The 16,141-nt window shown below is 39.9% G+C and overlaps 1 protein-coding gene across 4 annotated transcripts in view; it reads left to right on the top strand.

Annotated features, from left to right (window-relative positions):
• The window catches only part of LOC106032592 (L-threonine ammonia-lyase-like), a 32,677-nt gene extending 21,058 nt beyond the window's left edge, over positions 1-11,619 (top strand). For all 4 annotated transcript variants that reach the window (XM_013175597.3, XM_067000142.1, XM_048074802.2 and 1 more), the window contains 4 exons: positions 20-145; positions 1,658-1,825; positions 2,136-2,193; positions 8,302-11,619. In XM_013175597.3, coding sequence (XP_013031051.3) covers positions 20-145; positions 1,658-1,825; positions 2,136-2,193; positions 8,302-8,400 — 451 coding nt within the window. In that variant the 3' untranslated portion in view covers positions 8,401-11,619. The remainder of the gene's footprint in view (positions 1-19; positions 146-1,657; positions 1,826-2,135; positions 2,194-8,301) is intronic.
• The last annotated feature ends 4,522 nt before the right edge of the window (positions 11,620-16,141 follow it).

Below are 16,141 nucleotides of genomic sequence, written 5' to 3'. Positions count from 1 at the left end.
ACAACTCTTTGACCGCCAGAGAGGAGGACATCCTCGTTTCCATGCTGAGATTGCTGGAGTATGAGCGAGCCACGGTTGATGCAGAAGGGGCCATTGGACTTGCAGCACTGGTTGCTGGGAAGCTGCCTGAGTTGAAGGGTAAAAGGTACAGCAGCTATTGCAAATGGGACTCAGTAGGGAATTGTGGCAAAAGCATGGGGCCGAGTGCCTTGGTCACGGGAAATGGAGGTACTTGTTTTATGAGTGATGCGGTGAGGGGATGCAAGACACGGAGTCCTGATGGCTCTTGAACAGGAGCCTTTTATTGCCATTTTTTAACCACTACGTATATTTCCCCGTAGCTCCATGCGCTGTCCACATGCCTGAATCTGTCATACAATTGGTTAGAGACCCTCAGACACGCGCCTTGAGCCAGCCAGCAATTGGCCACTGCCCAAAGCTCATGTTTAACACTGTAGCCAATTTACTTTATCTCAACCTTGCTCAAGTTTTTGGTTCTACTGCTGTTTTCCTCATTATCTCTAACTCCAGGGACGTGTGAAACAGCACAAAGCTCCCTGCGAATTCCTTTCCCACAATGCGGCAGTTGCTGTTCCTGCACTGCCAGTAGGCTTATCTACAGCATCTACTTCAGGCTGAAGAGACCACTCACAGGTCAGAAGACCATGTTGAACAAGACAAATGTCAGTATTCTCAAATGACTGGGAGAAAGGCAGTTATGCACATCTGCTATGAGAGTATCTTGCTCTTGCCAGCCTGCTGCCTTCTCTCATCCCACATGTGGAAATCAACCCCATCTGTGGTGGGACCTTGCCTCCTGAAAAAGAAACAACTCGCTAGCAAGTGAGCTGGGCTGTCATCTGCAGTCACTGAGTGACACCTGCCTTCCAACCCCAAGAGCTCCTGCCCAGCTAGGATTACCCTTGTGCTTAGCGTTAAATGTGTGGGTAAATCCGTTCTTGCATCTGGGCATCAGCACTCAGTACTTAAGCAGATAGAGCCTTGACTCAAGATACAGTCCAGAATGTATTTAAATATACGTGTGCTCAAGACAAAGTTTCCAATATACATCATTGGATGCTAAAATGATACTGAGGCAGTTGCTCAGATAGGGCTGACAACATACAGAGCAGCAACAAAATTCTATTCAGCACAGCTAAAATAAAAGAGGAAATGCACAGGTTTGCCTCTGCAGAAAGAGATTATCAGGGACTAACCATGTGGCTCTTCAGTTGCTCTTCAAACATTTCTGTATTCATTTTGCAAGGTTGAGGTGGGTTTAATTAATGGCTACAGAAAACATTGAACTGTTAAGAGCCCGAGACTCAGAATTTCTGGTGAAAGCGCTGTTGCATTTTTTAAATTTGCAATAGACCTAGAATTCTCCAGCTAATTATCTCTAACAAAACTAAATCCCCAACAAATACCAAGTGAAAACAAAACAGCTTCAGATGATCTAATGCAACCAGCTTCTAGAGTCCCACAGCCCACCCACAGTTGATACTGAGAACTAGGAGCTCCTCTGAAATGTAATAAATGTTTATGAAAGGCTGGTCCCTGCAAATGTTAAGCTGATATCGAATATAATGTCTGTGATTTATGACGGCTTTGCACAGAGAAGAGCTAAGAAATAATCATATTTTCTTTTTGCATTCAGAGTGGCAATTGTTATATGCAGTGGAAATGTGGAGTTACATTTGCTGCAGCAGTGCATAGCTCGTGCCCTGACCCTTGATAACAGAGTGTGCAGATTTTCCCTTGTGCTTTCTGACTGCCCAGGGGACATTTCAAAGCTATTGGAGATTCTGGCTCGGGAAGAAGCAAGGTAAATCCAGTATAGTAGTAAGGAAATGTAGTCACTGCATAGCACAAAGATTATTAAAGACTTGGACGTGTTTCCAAATGTCCTCTGAAGGCAAGTCCATAAGTAACTAATTGATCAGTGTTTATTGTGTTATGTTTCAGAAAAAGTTTTTTTCCCTTCATTTTTGTTCCAAAGTAAAAGCAGCTTCTCAGCATTGAATAAGTATCTGACCCAGAAAGCAGTAAAAATAGCTACTGTTCAAACACTTAGAGAAATTGTTTATAATGACAAAGAATTGTTATGATCTCTATTTATCCCTTATTTGATTTAGAGTTTTGGATATCAAGCAAGAACGAATGTTTGTGACCTCTGAGCTCTTCACTGTTGAGGTAAGACAATTCCATTCCCTCTAGCAATGCTGACCTCCCCCTTTTTTTTTTTCTGTTTTCCTATAATCTTTATATGACTGTGGAATTTTGGGGAAGTCCAATAGAGTGTTCACAATGATTTTTGAGAGCAGTGTAACAGATAATTTCTTCTGTGTTGCACAGCACCTTGCCTCACCAAACACTTAACAGATATATAAATAATAGAGGACCTGTTTTACCTGTTATTGTGACAGTCGGTCCAGATGTTAACATTGCAAACCTTCATTACATGAATAGTTCCGTGACGGAAGTGATGAGCAAGCTGCAGAATCTAGAACTTGAAGAGCCAGCTGTGTAGGCTGGCTGTAATTGTTGAAGACCAAGTTGCCTTAAAGCAAGGCGGAGGACACCCTTACTCTTAAGGAAACCTCATTTTTAACTAGGGCCACACTTTTGTACCCTATCCACAAAGAGAACAGAGTAAAGTAATTATTCCTTTGCTGAATATTTGATAGAATCGTAGAATATCCTGAGTTGGAAGGGTCCCATAAGGATCATCAAGTCCAACTCCAATAATGGTGAGGAGGTGTTATCACCTAATATGATCTCTTAAAAGGATCATTCATCTCATGACATCTCTCTTATTTCAACTGGTTTAGCAAAGGTGTGGTTCCACTGATTTCATGCTGCTACTGTCCAGGTCTAACATGACTTTGTGAAATCACAGGTGGAAGTTTAGGTTCTCCTTCAGTTTAAATTCTCTTCCCCCATGTCTCATACTGGATTTCCATCCAGCAGAGGACTGTACCCTAATTTACTTAAGCTGATAGGAAATGACTTGTAAAGTCTTAGTATTGAAACAGAGAGGAAACTCTTAGCAAATCATACAAATAGCAAATTTGGTAAGCTTTACATTTTACAACTACTAAAGCAGATTAGATGGCCAGGAATATCTAGACAGTAATGAAGGTCAAAGCTAAGGAAAAAAAATCATCCAACATCACCAGCTAACTGGATATAGAGATCTACAGGATTACCTATTCTGTGGGAGGAAACTACAGCTTGCCTCTGTGAACTTTCCCTAGTCTTTATTAGTAATGTCTCTCAAATCCAATATGGGAAAACCTATTGCTTAAATAAATGTTTCCACTTGTAAACCTCTTTACAGCTATTTAAATCCCTTTCATTTCATGTTTTAATAACTTAGAAGTAGTCAATGGGCAAAATCAATAAGCTACCTAGTAAGGTGAGGTATACCTTTGTTATATAATCATAGAATCATTAAGGTTGGAAAAGACCTCCAAGATTATCTGGTCCAACCATTATGAAACCAATCTAACCTTCTTAATGGGTCTTTTATTTGGACTCAGGCAACTCAGCTGAAAAAAAAAAAAAAAATTTGCACTCATCTAGTTTCTAGAGAAGTCTTCTCATCACTGAAACTACAGCATGAGCAGACAGGCAGGTACAGGAGGGCTTCTGGAATGGTGCAGCAAGGGCCTTGAAGGTCATGAGGTGCTCCAGCAGCTTGGCAGAGAAGCAGCTGTGGTGGCAGTTTTCCCTCTGACCTCAGTCCTGTTTGAAGTTATGGGGTTGTCTGGCCTCTTCCCAGCTATGGTTTTAAATAACTCACAAGAGACCAGTGATAAAAAGAACATCCATCGCACTACTTTTCCATCTGACTGCAACAAAATATGAATTCATAAGTAAAATGTTGTTTTTTCTTTATGATAACATTACACATGGTCTCAGCGGTGCTCAGTTTCCTGGCTGGCTTTGTGTGGTGTAATACCTGCTGTTTGCATACTGTTTATTCACCTTGGGCCAGAAGTCATTTAATTATTTTGGTCTGTTCTGGTCAATTTGAGTAATTCCCTTTAGGCCAGCTTGCATGTTGTAAAAGAGCAGAGGAGAGTATTTTCCACTAGAGTTCCCAGTTGCCAGTGTATTCCATGCTATTGACCTGTTGAAAGGATATAGATGAGCACATAGCTGTCCAGCTACAGGAAGGATGCTATCATTCATAAAGCATTTCCTTCATGACCTTGGGCAAGTCACTATTTCCCTGCTTCATTTCCCTGTCTGCCAAACGGACGTGTTTGGAGTGGGAAGTCTGACAATACGTTTGTTCTGAGGCCCTCCAAAATAATTCAGTCATTTTGTTTAATGGCATTCCACAGCAGACTAACGTGGTACAGAATATCCTACCCCAATTTGATAAAAAAAAGAAACTCAGTCTGAGGAGGCCAAGAGTAGACCTGCTTGATTATTATCTGACTTGTGTAATGCTGTGATAACTTGTTTGTGCGAGTGTTCACCGGCCTGAATACAAGACAGTGCCAAAAGATAAGGGCTTGAGTTGCATAAGATACTATGCTCTTTCTCAGGCATTGCATGGCACTGACCATGGGGGCTACCTGCAGCTGATCCCAAAATCATAAACGGAAGTGCTGCTGCCAGATAATTGGCAACATGCAGTGGGAGTTTGCTGTATAATTCAGAAAATTGCCCTGTTGTTGATCTTAACAGAAACAAAAGGCCTTGTTTATTTATAGAACTGAAACCAATATATGTAAATGAATTTATCATTTGTAACTCCGGTCATTTGCCTACAAACAAACCTATGCTTTTGCTGAGCATGGTGTATCATGAATATTAAGTTATGTGAATTGCTGGAGACTAACATCTTAAAAGAAGGTGAATATTGTTTCTAGAATTAAAGAAATGGGATAGAAAGGTGCAATGGATGAGTCATGGATTTAAGGAATTGCACTAGCTGGTTGGCATCGGCCTTTACACTGAGCCTGGAAAGGCACTTAAGACAAATATTTTGATTGAACAACGCTGCTCATACTTTGTCTGTTCACTAGTGCTGGCTTATAAAGGCCACCCAGTATCTTTATTGGCACACACAACCTACATATATTGGGCATCAAGGAGTCAAGGGGCACACTGAAATAATTTTGAGTATCTGGGAAAATATGATCTAAAAGGCAAAGTGCCCATAGGGAAGACTTGGAAGTAAAGGGGAGCAGAGGTATCCACTGTGTTGCTCAAGTTATGGAGCACAGAATTTTGCAAATTTCTTCCTTTTGTGAAGGTTTGAACTTTACTCTCCTTGAAATTGAATTAATTCCAATTAATGATTTTAATTTATGCATATGGTTTTAGTGTTGCACAGAGTGATAATTTTTGACCAATCTTTGCCTATATTTTTTTTCAGTCTTTGTCCTGTTCCCTCATGTTTTCTAATTATTTCTACTTTACACACAGGACAGCAATATTCAGTGAAGACTGGTATGTCTTCCATTATCTGTAAGCCTGCTATAAAAACAAAACAAAAAGAGGCTAGCTAAACCCTTAGGCTGGAATCAATCTTCCGATTACCTGCTGCAGAGAGTAGAACTCTAAATGCAGTAAGAGATCCACCTAGCTTCTTATTTTAAGTCTTGCAGCAGCTTTTAAAAATATTGTTGTTGTTTGTATTATTATCCAGCAAGGATGCAATCTGCTTGGAGAGAAATGCATAAAATGTACTAGATTTTTTTTTCTTTGATACGCAGACTAAAGGTCCTACACAAACATGGTTCTGCAGTCAGTGAGAACTCTGCTGGATCTAAAAGCCTTGGTCTACTACTGTGGGCTTATGTTTTTTGAAATGGAGTTGAAGTCATAGTTGCCCAGTCAAATTTTGTCTAGTTATCCTGGGTTTTGTCTACAGTAAAAGGAATATCATGGAATACGTTAAATAAGACAAATTTGCAACACTTACTTTTAGCTCATGAATAGGTTCATAACCTCCTGTAGCTAGCAGCACCTAGGTAAATGTTTATCCTAGATAAATAGAGGACTCCTTTTATATCTACACATGAATATAAGGATTACTCTGTCAGACACCCATGTAAATCATCGTTCTCAGGCAAAATAAAGAGGAGAGAGCGGTTCTGTGAAGATGAAACTGCAGTGCAAATTGGTATAATCTGTGCAAAAAAGCAAGTTACCACAGTCCATGTTCTTGCCTGCCTCGTTGTTTAGATCCCTAGCTGTCATAAAGCGTAGTGTGATTATCTCTGCTCCTACTGTGAGCAGATGTTCTCTCTTCCTTTACTAGACAAGTGTAAAAGATCGGGTAAATTCCTGGAGCAGTTTGTTGTTATTACTACATTTCTAATACACTACAGCACATTACTAGCCATTATCACGTGTTGGATGCTGTGCATGCACAGAACAAAAGACATTTATCCAAAATGCAAGCACTCTGGCTCCAGTCTCTCCAATTCTTTCTGGCTTCAATCATTAGCAAAAAATAAGGGCAGAGAGGAGAAGAGTTAGCACTATAAATCCCAATTTGTTCCTGTGTTTGCTCCCAGAGCAGAGCAATTGCTTGCTGCCAAATATTCCAAGCTGAACCTAGCAAGTTCAGACTGGTTCCTCGCACAACAATTGATTTGCTCAGGACAGAACAGGCAGGACTGCTCATGGGGGAGGGGGCTTGTTGCTTTTTTTAATTACAGACTCTGTGAGAGATGAGTATGTGCTCTTAAAGATATGACTGCAAAGCTTTAGGGATTTTATATGAACTATGGAGTAGCTAATGGTATTTGGTGCTTTGGTGCTAAGATATCCTTTGGATACTTTTCGCAGTGTTTGTGTTCTCTCCTTTCCTTGAGACAAAATCCCACTTTTTCCGAGGAGAAAGAAATTTGCATCTAACTTGTTCCAAAGATTCACAAAAAAGAATAGAACCATGTTCAGAAAAAGAGGCAAAGAATTACAGAAACAGATCAGAAATGTCTTATTTCATGATGTGTGTTTCAGAATTAGTTTCACAGTTAACTGAGCTCATGGCTGTTTATTGGTGGTAGTATTATATGTTCTCATTAAATAGTTCTGCTAAAGGGTTATTGTTATTTTAAGCTCATTCCAGGAAATATGAATTCTCCAAGTTCTTATTAAGACATATCCCCATAAATACATTTGAGTTGAGACAATTTTTTATCTTGCTGCTTTCTTTGAAGGATGCAGTTCTGATAGGAATGTTACACGTGGCATCTGTTTCTAGCACTCCGTCTTGAAGTTATCACGACCGGTTCTTCTCCTGTTCTGTCGGTTGGCCTGTTAGGATAAACTCTCTGTTGTCACACTGACTTATCTTGGATCCTTTCCTTGCTAGACTGTCACGTTTCTGTGAGGTCTTTTTTCCAAGTGGCACTTCCAGCCTCAATAATAATTGCAGCAGGGTCAGAGGTAACTTAAGTTAGTAGTCTAAAATTTTGAAGTGAAATTTTGTACCTTCACATTGGTGCCTCACCTGTGATAGAGCCCAGATTTTACAGTGATGGAGTAGAGATGTGAGCATGTAAAAGAGGGATGAAAGAAGAATTGAAAAAATGACATTGAAGTTATTGTCTTCAGTGGCTATGTGACAGGATTGTCAATTGTGAAGGCAAGCGAAGATTAAAAATAACTCTCAAGTTTAGGTTTGCCTGGGTTTTGTTTGATGTAGCAGCAGAACAACTGTAATAGAAAACAAGAAGTGATTCAATGAGCAAACAAAAAATCTTGGAATAAAACAGTAACAAGGTGTGTGAATTGAGGAAACCAGCCAGAATGCTGCAGAGATAAGGAATCGGGGGATAAGTCCGTGAGAGAGAAGAAGAGGAGAATATAAAAGCTTGAAGGATGGAGGTTCTGGAGCAAACGCTGCTGAGAAATGTGGAAATGAGGCAAGAGTCAGAGAGAGGTGAGGCGGCAGCAGCACCAGATACATACCCCAGGGAATGGAAAAGAGAAGCTGCTAATGGATGGTTTCAGGGAGGCCACCAGGAGACCAACAGCAGAAAAGTATTTGCCCAGGAGCTATCTGAGGGTCAGCCTATCTTCTTCGAACTGTGAAGACGATAAAGCAGGGAGAGTTTTAAGATCATGCAGAAGAACTGGAGGAGCCACAGAGTTTCTATATCTTTTTTTTTTTTTTTTTACCTACATAGATAGGGAATGTGAGGTCCAGAGTTTTTTATGTCAAGCTGATCTTTATGCTTTTATGAGCACATTTTAGGATTTAGCTGGAAATGCCTTTGTCTGAGAACGCTGCCATGCCGTCAGGAATGCTCCTAATTCTTTTCCCAGGTTACCTGCACCGTGGAGACCAGAGACAAAATGCACACAGCCCAGCTGAGGAACGCGCTCCTGGAACGCTACCCAACAGCCGCGTGGACAGAGCGGTGATGAGCAAAGCACAAGGGAAGGGGCTGAGGTCCTCGGGCAAGCATTTTGCAGAGCACTAATCTCGAGGCATTCAGAACAAATATTATTTTTCAAGGCTGAACAGTTAGCAAGTAGATTCAGGATATTTATTTCCTGCTCAAAACGTAGCAAACATCCTTGGGAATAAAGTTGAACTTGAAACTTTAGCTTAGCTAAGGGAAATTTCATAGTCTCTGCCAGTGTTGGAATTATCAGCTGTTTCACTGGGTTTTGACTAGTGTGTAGAATACGATGACATTCAGTAAATAAACAGGGAGAAGGCATATTTTTTATATCTGAATGTAGGCCCCTCAAAGGGCTTTTGATTTTGATGCCCCTAGTTAAATTAATGCAGCTCCTGCTGGATTTTGCCATATTATTAGTATAGTCATTTTTCATTTCCAGGCCAGAAGCAGTTCTTCATTTGCTGAATCTGCTTCATGGGATATATACATGTGTGTGGGTGAACATGGTTGCATTTGCGTAAGAACTTTGCTATCATGAGGAAAAATTATGCTAATAAAATGCAATTCAAAAGAATCCTTTAGCAGATAAAAGCTAATACCGTATTTTTTCCCCAAAGGAAAAATGACCCTATTTATAAAGTAAGGTTCCGGAAAATGTTGCAATAATTAAAAAGGGGGGAAAAAAAGGTTTGCATGTGCAGAATACAGATGTAATTCTTGCTCCTGCTTTTGGAGATTCAGTGTAACAGTGAGCCCATGAAACAGCTATGTTCCTTTATAAAAAGGGGTCTCTCACCCTTTTGAGTTTTCTAATTGGAGTTTCACTGATCATCTTAGTCTGCCTAAAACAAACTCGATCCATCTCACCTGACAGATTAAGTACAATGTCAAGAGTGAAATATATTTAAAGATCACAAGTTACTAAGCAAAGACAGCTCAGGGAGAAGAGGAAGCCCTAGTCTTAGGCCAGCAGCTAATGCAATTAAGAAAGAACACATTGACCTATATACCATTTTCATCACTAGAGATGGAGACCTACTAATAAGGTAACATTGTGGGATGGCAAGAGATGTAAGAGGAAATTCAAGCCCACCTATAAATGTATGTTCAACAGTTGCTTTTCCATGTGGGCAAAATTCAATTTAAGATTGTCTGCAACAGCACCAATATAAACTATTCCATTCATTTAAATTTCACCAGATTTGACTGAAATTTTGGGTGCAGGTATTTTAATGTGAAGTCTTAATCCTGTCTCTAGAATATCAAGTTGATAATTAAGTATATAAAATAGATACTGTATGTTTAGCAGAGCTCAGCTCAAAATCCAGCAAGGTCAGAGTGTCCTCACAGGCAGTGTGGGATCAAATCAATCCGGTTCCCATGAGCAGAGCTGGGTGAACTATTTTTCAGTGTCAATGAAAATGAACTTTTACTATAGCTTTTGGGGAGAAAGATGCTGCAAGCCTGTAATGACCTTCCCTTGTTGCTATATTACAACTCATAAATTGTGTTTTCTTCTTTAAGACCTCCCCTGTAGTGAAGCATGCGCTTGTTAGGACGTTTCCTTTCCTAGTCCTGCAATGTGGGATTTCTGTCTCTAGAGCACAAACAAAGTCACGTGGAAAACTGGAGGCCCTGGGGCAGGCAAATGCTCTTTATATCCTCTCTCAATTCTAGTCCATCTGTCGGATAGGAAGAACATCATCTAAAGAGTTAGAGCAATCTAATCAGAGGGTCCCCATGGACTACAAAGAACGAACTGCATATCCAGTCTTATGCATATCTTACCTGTATCATGTCTATTATTTACAGATAACCACCTATATTTATAAGCTAGCTTGTGCCTACAAGGTGGGATGATGAGGGCAGCATCCTGGCTGTCTCTGTGGTATTTCTTCTAAGAAGTAACAGGCTATTTGTTTTTTCTTATTGTGGCTCAGAAAGGAGCAGGAATGGAGAAGAGACTCTCACAAATGGTGAATAAATAAGAGAAGTTCACTGGTTTGGTATATTTTTGGAAGGATCGTGTTGGTTTGCAAATGAACGTAAAAATTTATCGATACCCCAATGGTTACTTTCTTTCCCTTCGTGCTAGCCACAGCAATGAGTACAGGACTTGGTCACCAGAATGTGCTGTAAATCAGCCTGTCAGACACAACTCCTTTTTTTCAGTCACAGGAGTTTAAGAAATTTGTATAGAAATACATGATGATGGAATACATATTGAGAACTTGTTGCCTCCCTTGAAACAGGTAATGAATCACATCATCAAAGAGCAGATTTGGGGATGTAAATATTTTTATGTGTGTGTATATATATATGTGTATATATATATATATATATAAAAAAAGGGTGTAATTGCCCTCTCATCTCTTTTGGCAAACCTTTCAGGAAATTTTGAGAATGTCTTGGATATTTACGTGGAAAGGAAGTCAGGCTTTATAACCAAAGTTCTCAGTAGTGGCCAGCAGCCTTTGGCCTCTGAATTCTTGATTTATTATTATGCATTATCCTGGATTTCATTTTTCTAGAAGCTCAGAGTATTAGGGATTTCATTTCTAATCAGAGGTAACTGCATTTAGCAGGTCTTCACGTAACAGTGATTAGAGAACTAATAGATTGAGCATCCAAAAATCAGTGTGCTCGAGATCACCATATGATCAAAAATTTGTTTTCGGAAAAAAAAATGAAAATGATTTGTTTAGTATGTCACATATGACATGCAGCTGGGTTTTATTTTTATTGTATTAAGTATAAACATAAACTGTAAAGTATTATTCAGTGGCAAACTCCTTATATGTTAAAATAATGATACCAGAAGTGATCTCCATTCTGTACTGCTTTTAGGCAAGTCCAATGGCTTTAAAGGTAAGACGAAATACTTCTGGGGGGAAGGGGCATTTAAATGAATGTATGTGATTGGAAAGAATACTGAAATATCTGTGCTGCTAAACTTTTTGCATTATGAAATATAATAAGATTGTGGCATTTTGAAGACATACTTATGTATTTTAAAATGTTTCATTTAAAAAAATATTTTTATAGAGTGTTCTTATGTATCTTGAAAAAAACAACAACAAATGAATGATTATGTAAAAATATCTGCAAGTTGTTAAATCAGCAAAATTTACATCTAAGCATTGTATTGATTTTAAAAACAATAAAAATGACATTATGCTGCCTCAGCAATGAAAGGTTTATCATCCTCTCATATGGTACTGGTAGCAACCTTGCATTAGAATTTCAGAGTTCATTTTTTCCCTTTCTCCATTGTTGACATTGATGCGAAATCCACAGCTCTTGTGCAGGATGAGCTCTGGGCTGCAGGGAGGTGACCCAGCAGGCCAGGATTGGCCCTCTTGCCCTGCAGAGTAGCACAGGAGCCTGACAGACTTCTCGCCAGCATGGCTGGATAAGCATTGCTCCTTGCTGGCTTGGAAAGCGTTTCTGCTTCACGTACTGAGCCAGGTGCAAATACTGCCTTGCTTGTACCCAGCGGTATTCCTGAGCAATGTGTCTGGGTACAGTCTGGTACAGAGGTATCCTGGGCTGGGCCTGTGTGGGTGAGTTAAGTCCTTATCCTATCCTATCTTAGAGATACTCATCATGAACATTGTGAACTTCGGTAAACCAGGCCTTCAATTGCAGGTTGCAGCAGATTCCACCAAGTAAGACACATATTCATGTCTCCGATGGAAGAGGCTGCTTTGTCCCGGTTAATTCTGCTAGAGGTAAGCCACTTAACTTTGGGAGCAGCTGTGAATACAAGGTTTGCCAGGGCCTCAGCACAACTTCTTCCAAGGACTGATGCAAACAAAGCATATCTTCTGTTGAAAGTATCTCTTCCCACATTGATTCCTAATTTCTCATCCAGGGCCTGTTAGCTCTGCATTAACATCTAAAATGCTACCAGTACATGTTTACATAGCATCAGGTACCGTTCATCTCCCCATACAGGTAGTGTGTCCTCACAAGTAGTACCTTGCTATTTAGGCTACTTTGGGAAGATTTGGAAACACATGTTCTTCCTTCCCATGCCACAATGCAGTAAGTGCAGTTGACATGCTGTATCAAACTGTTGCTAGATCCAGAGATAGGCATGTGTTTCAGTGGCCAGAAAAGGAAATCATAAGACTCTTGGGTTGGCCTTTAATTATTGCTGGTCATTTATTTGATGGCCTTGTGTTTTTCTGTCACCTTCTTTGCTGTGTGTTTAACTGTAAGCAGACTGCCACATTTAGGATATTGAACTTTGCAGAGTTTCTTCTACTCCAAACCTTTGCTTTCATGTGCTCCTAACTTTTTGCTATATCCAAATGTAGGGGGAATCCTGCTGAACGGTGTGCCTTCCTGAGCTGATGCTTTTCCCATCACTTTGATGCACTTTTGTTGGTGGTGGTGGTAAATAAAGCTGCAGCAAAAATTGTTGGCTGTGGTTGGAAAGCTTTCTGATAAAATCTGAATGTTTGAAATAATTCAGTATTGAGCACGCATAAGATCCTTAAGACCATAGTCTCTCTCTAAAGAAAGGAAGAGATTGGCAAGTCCTTAAGGGGCAGGGTTGAATCAACTGCACCTGAGTGCATCCACAGGAAGGATATGAGGGGTTTGTCCTGCCTCAGAGAGGGGAAGGGTGCGGCAGTAAGGGGTTTCAGTTGTGCTGGTGGTGATAGCCGAAAGTTCTTCTAAATGCAGGTACTCATATTTGTTTGGTGGTTGGGTTTTTTGTGGTGACTGTGGACTTTTTAGTCTGTCATGCCTCTGAAGCTTGTAGAGGAGAGTGTTGTTTGTTCGTGTTTGTTTTCTTGTGATAAGAAGTCTAGAGGGCCTTAAGAAGGAGACTTCTGTGGTTTCTGAAGTCAGTAAGCTGGCCTCCCTGTCTGTTTTCTCAAGGGGCACTTAGGAGGTTTTTCTTCAAGAGAAGTCTGGAAGTACTCTGATAAATGAGTGCACTGGGGATACGTACAGCTGTATTCCTTATACTTCTCCCTTCCTTGTTTCCAGTCATTCAGGTACTGCAATTACATTTAGTGTTGTAGGGGCCTTGCAAGGGCTGTGTGGTGTAGTAGAGTACGGAGATGGTGCTGTAGTGCTGCCTCTCCTCTGAAGAGCAATAGTGAAGGAAATGCTGAGGTTCCCCCTCGCCCCTTTTCTTTAAACAAACCGTTTTCTTCACCTCAGGACTACAAAACCATGATAATCTCTTGATCTGTTCATGCAGGCATCAGTCTGAATAAACACTTTACTAACAAGATAAACCAAATATATAGGTGTATGGTAATACACCGAAAGTTTTTTATTAAGTCCTCAAATGAGCAGAGTCATTAATAATAATAAAAAAAAAAACACCACTACAAAAATCTTTTTATTTTATATATGGAGATCACTTGCTGGAAGGCAGGTGGATAAAAAGGTACAAGCCTGTATTTAATAAGCAAAAAAAGCAAAGGATTTTTTAAACTGCTTATGCTAGTAAGTAGTGAAGTGAGGACCACGGCTTCAGTAATGAGTACTCATGTACAACAGCTATGTAATCAAAAAATGTGAATGGATGTTCCCCTCTCATTATTAAAGCATGAGGTATAAATACAGAAGAAATATATAATTTGAATTATTCCATTCATGAAAACATCACTACGTTAGTTACTTTTTCCTTTGAGAAGGTCATTTGTCTGGAAGCCTTAAAATCAGGGTTCTGGAAAGCACCTGTTAGCTCCCTGTTCCTCTAAAATCTACTGTATTTCTATTGACAGTCTGCCATTGTTGCCTCTCCTAACCCAGAGATTATACCACAGTGCCCACAAGCAGCAGGCTGTAGGACTTCTAAGACTTTAGCTATAGTGGTCAAACTTACTGCAGACTACAAGAAGACCGTTTGCCCTGCTTTAATTGGGCTGTATTGCTATTCAGGAGATCAGCTGTCCAGCCCCAAGGCAAACTAAATGTGTGTAATGAACCAACACTTTGGGGATTTCCAAAGGTTGGCCTAGTTGTTTCCTATTGTGTTTACAAAAATCTAGGTCAGAATGGAAGAGTGGCAAACGAAGAAAAGAAAATGTACGGTGACTGAGTTTTTTCATTGTTCCCTTGCAAAACTAAGCAAAAGCCCTTAAGGTTTTAGAAATAGCTCTTGTAAACAAATGGGAGACACCATGCAGGTCAGATAAATACCTTATTTTGGTAAATGCCTGCCAATAACAGGCACTGTCGTCTTGAATTTTCCTGACATCTAACTTACATTATTAGAATAAAGCATATCTAGTTTTGCACATGGGCTTTCATAACATTTTTTTTCTTATGGTTTCAATTTGAAATGTATGCTTAAGCTGCATTTATTTCTCTTTAGTACTATCAGCTGGCTGGCTGGCTGAAATATGCATCCCGAAAATCTTTTATAGTGTCAGCTTAGCTTTGTTGCTGGCTTACCTTACTATTTAGCAGTGTTCTTTACCAGTGAAAGCCCTTCTGTAAGCTTCGTATGGTTTTATTTTTGGTGGGAAGCAACATTTTTGAAACTTTACAGTGAAGTACTAATGTGTATTTCCTTCTGGAAGGCTGGGTGGGTTGGGTGTAGATGTAGAAGATGGTTTGACATCCAGCCTAGACTTTGAGCTGCTGTAAGAACATAACGGCACTCTTCTGTTGCTTTCTCCTTTTGTTGTAGAGAGGGTATTTTGATTGCAGTGAAAAGAATTGCTCCAGATGATAAAGAGTAACACTTTAACAGGATAGCCTGGAGAAGTGCTTCTCCCTGGTGTAATCAAGTGTTTTTTCCAAAGAGCCTGTTGCTAGCTGTAAATGTCTTACAACTTCAGTGAGTTGGTGACTTACATTGGTTCTTCTGCAGGCTTTTTCTTAGCAAATAATTTTGTGAGGTGTTATGTTTATCTTGCTGTGATATTAAATTCACTATAAACAAATATTCAGAAATGGGATCTCCAGATGACCTTGAATCTTGCTGTTTTGTGGGTTTCCTTCTTTTCCTCAAGGGTACTTCACGTTAAAAGCCAGTCAGAACTGTTTATCCCATACTTCTCAAATTTTTCAGTTGGTTGTCTCAAGGGTTTCAAAAACATGAAAAGTCAAGCAGTGCTGCTTCTTACAGCTCTGGGCAAAAATGCATACATGCATGCAAAAAAAAGAACAACACCTTAACAGGTGGGAAAATTGAACCCCTGCCAAGCAAGGGTAGGGAAGAGAAAATGCTTGAAAGCAGACATGCAATGTAGTTACACTTCCAAAAAGTCTGAAAAGCTATGTCCGACAACCTTCAAAGAGCTGCTGAGGTCTGCCAAGTTAATAAATAAAAATGGAGAGCCTTCAAAAATACCTGCTGATGCAATTGTCTTGTTAAAAAACTGTTTTAGCCTGATAATGGCTTGTAACTAAGGGCAGTTATCAGTTGACCACCTTTCTTCGTTTATTGCTTCCTTGTGTGGCATTGAGAAACTTTTACCATTGCCTCTTTAAAAGGAAGACCTTCTAGTTGAGTCTAGCAGCCAGCTACTAAACTCTCCAATTTACCTACAGCCATCCAGAACCCACCTAAAAGCTGTGATGGTTGGCATCACGAGTGGTGTCCCAGCAGACTGGTGTTGGGAGGGGAAAATAGCATAGTCCTTCTATAGCTTTACTGATGGAAAGTGAATAGTGGGAAACAAAAACATACAAATTGCTTGGTAAGGACTAGAGAAGTGATCATGACTTTTTTCTTAGCCTCAACGTTACTGTGTATCTCTTTCTCTGTACAGGAACAT

Source organism: Anser cygnoides, chromosome 7 (assembly GCF_040182565.1).
Source record: "Anser cygnoides isolate HZ-2024a breed goose chromosome 7, Taihu_goose_T2T_genome, whole genome shotgun sequence".
NCBI lineage: Eukaryota > Metazoa > Chordata > Aves > Anseriformes > Anatidae > Anser > Anser cygnoides.
This window is presented reverse-complemented; position numbering and strand designations above follow the sequence as displayed.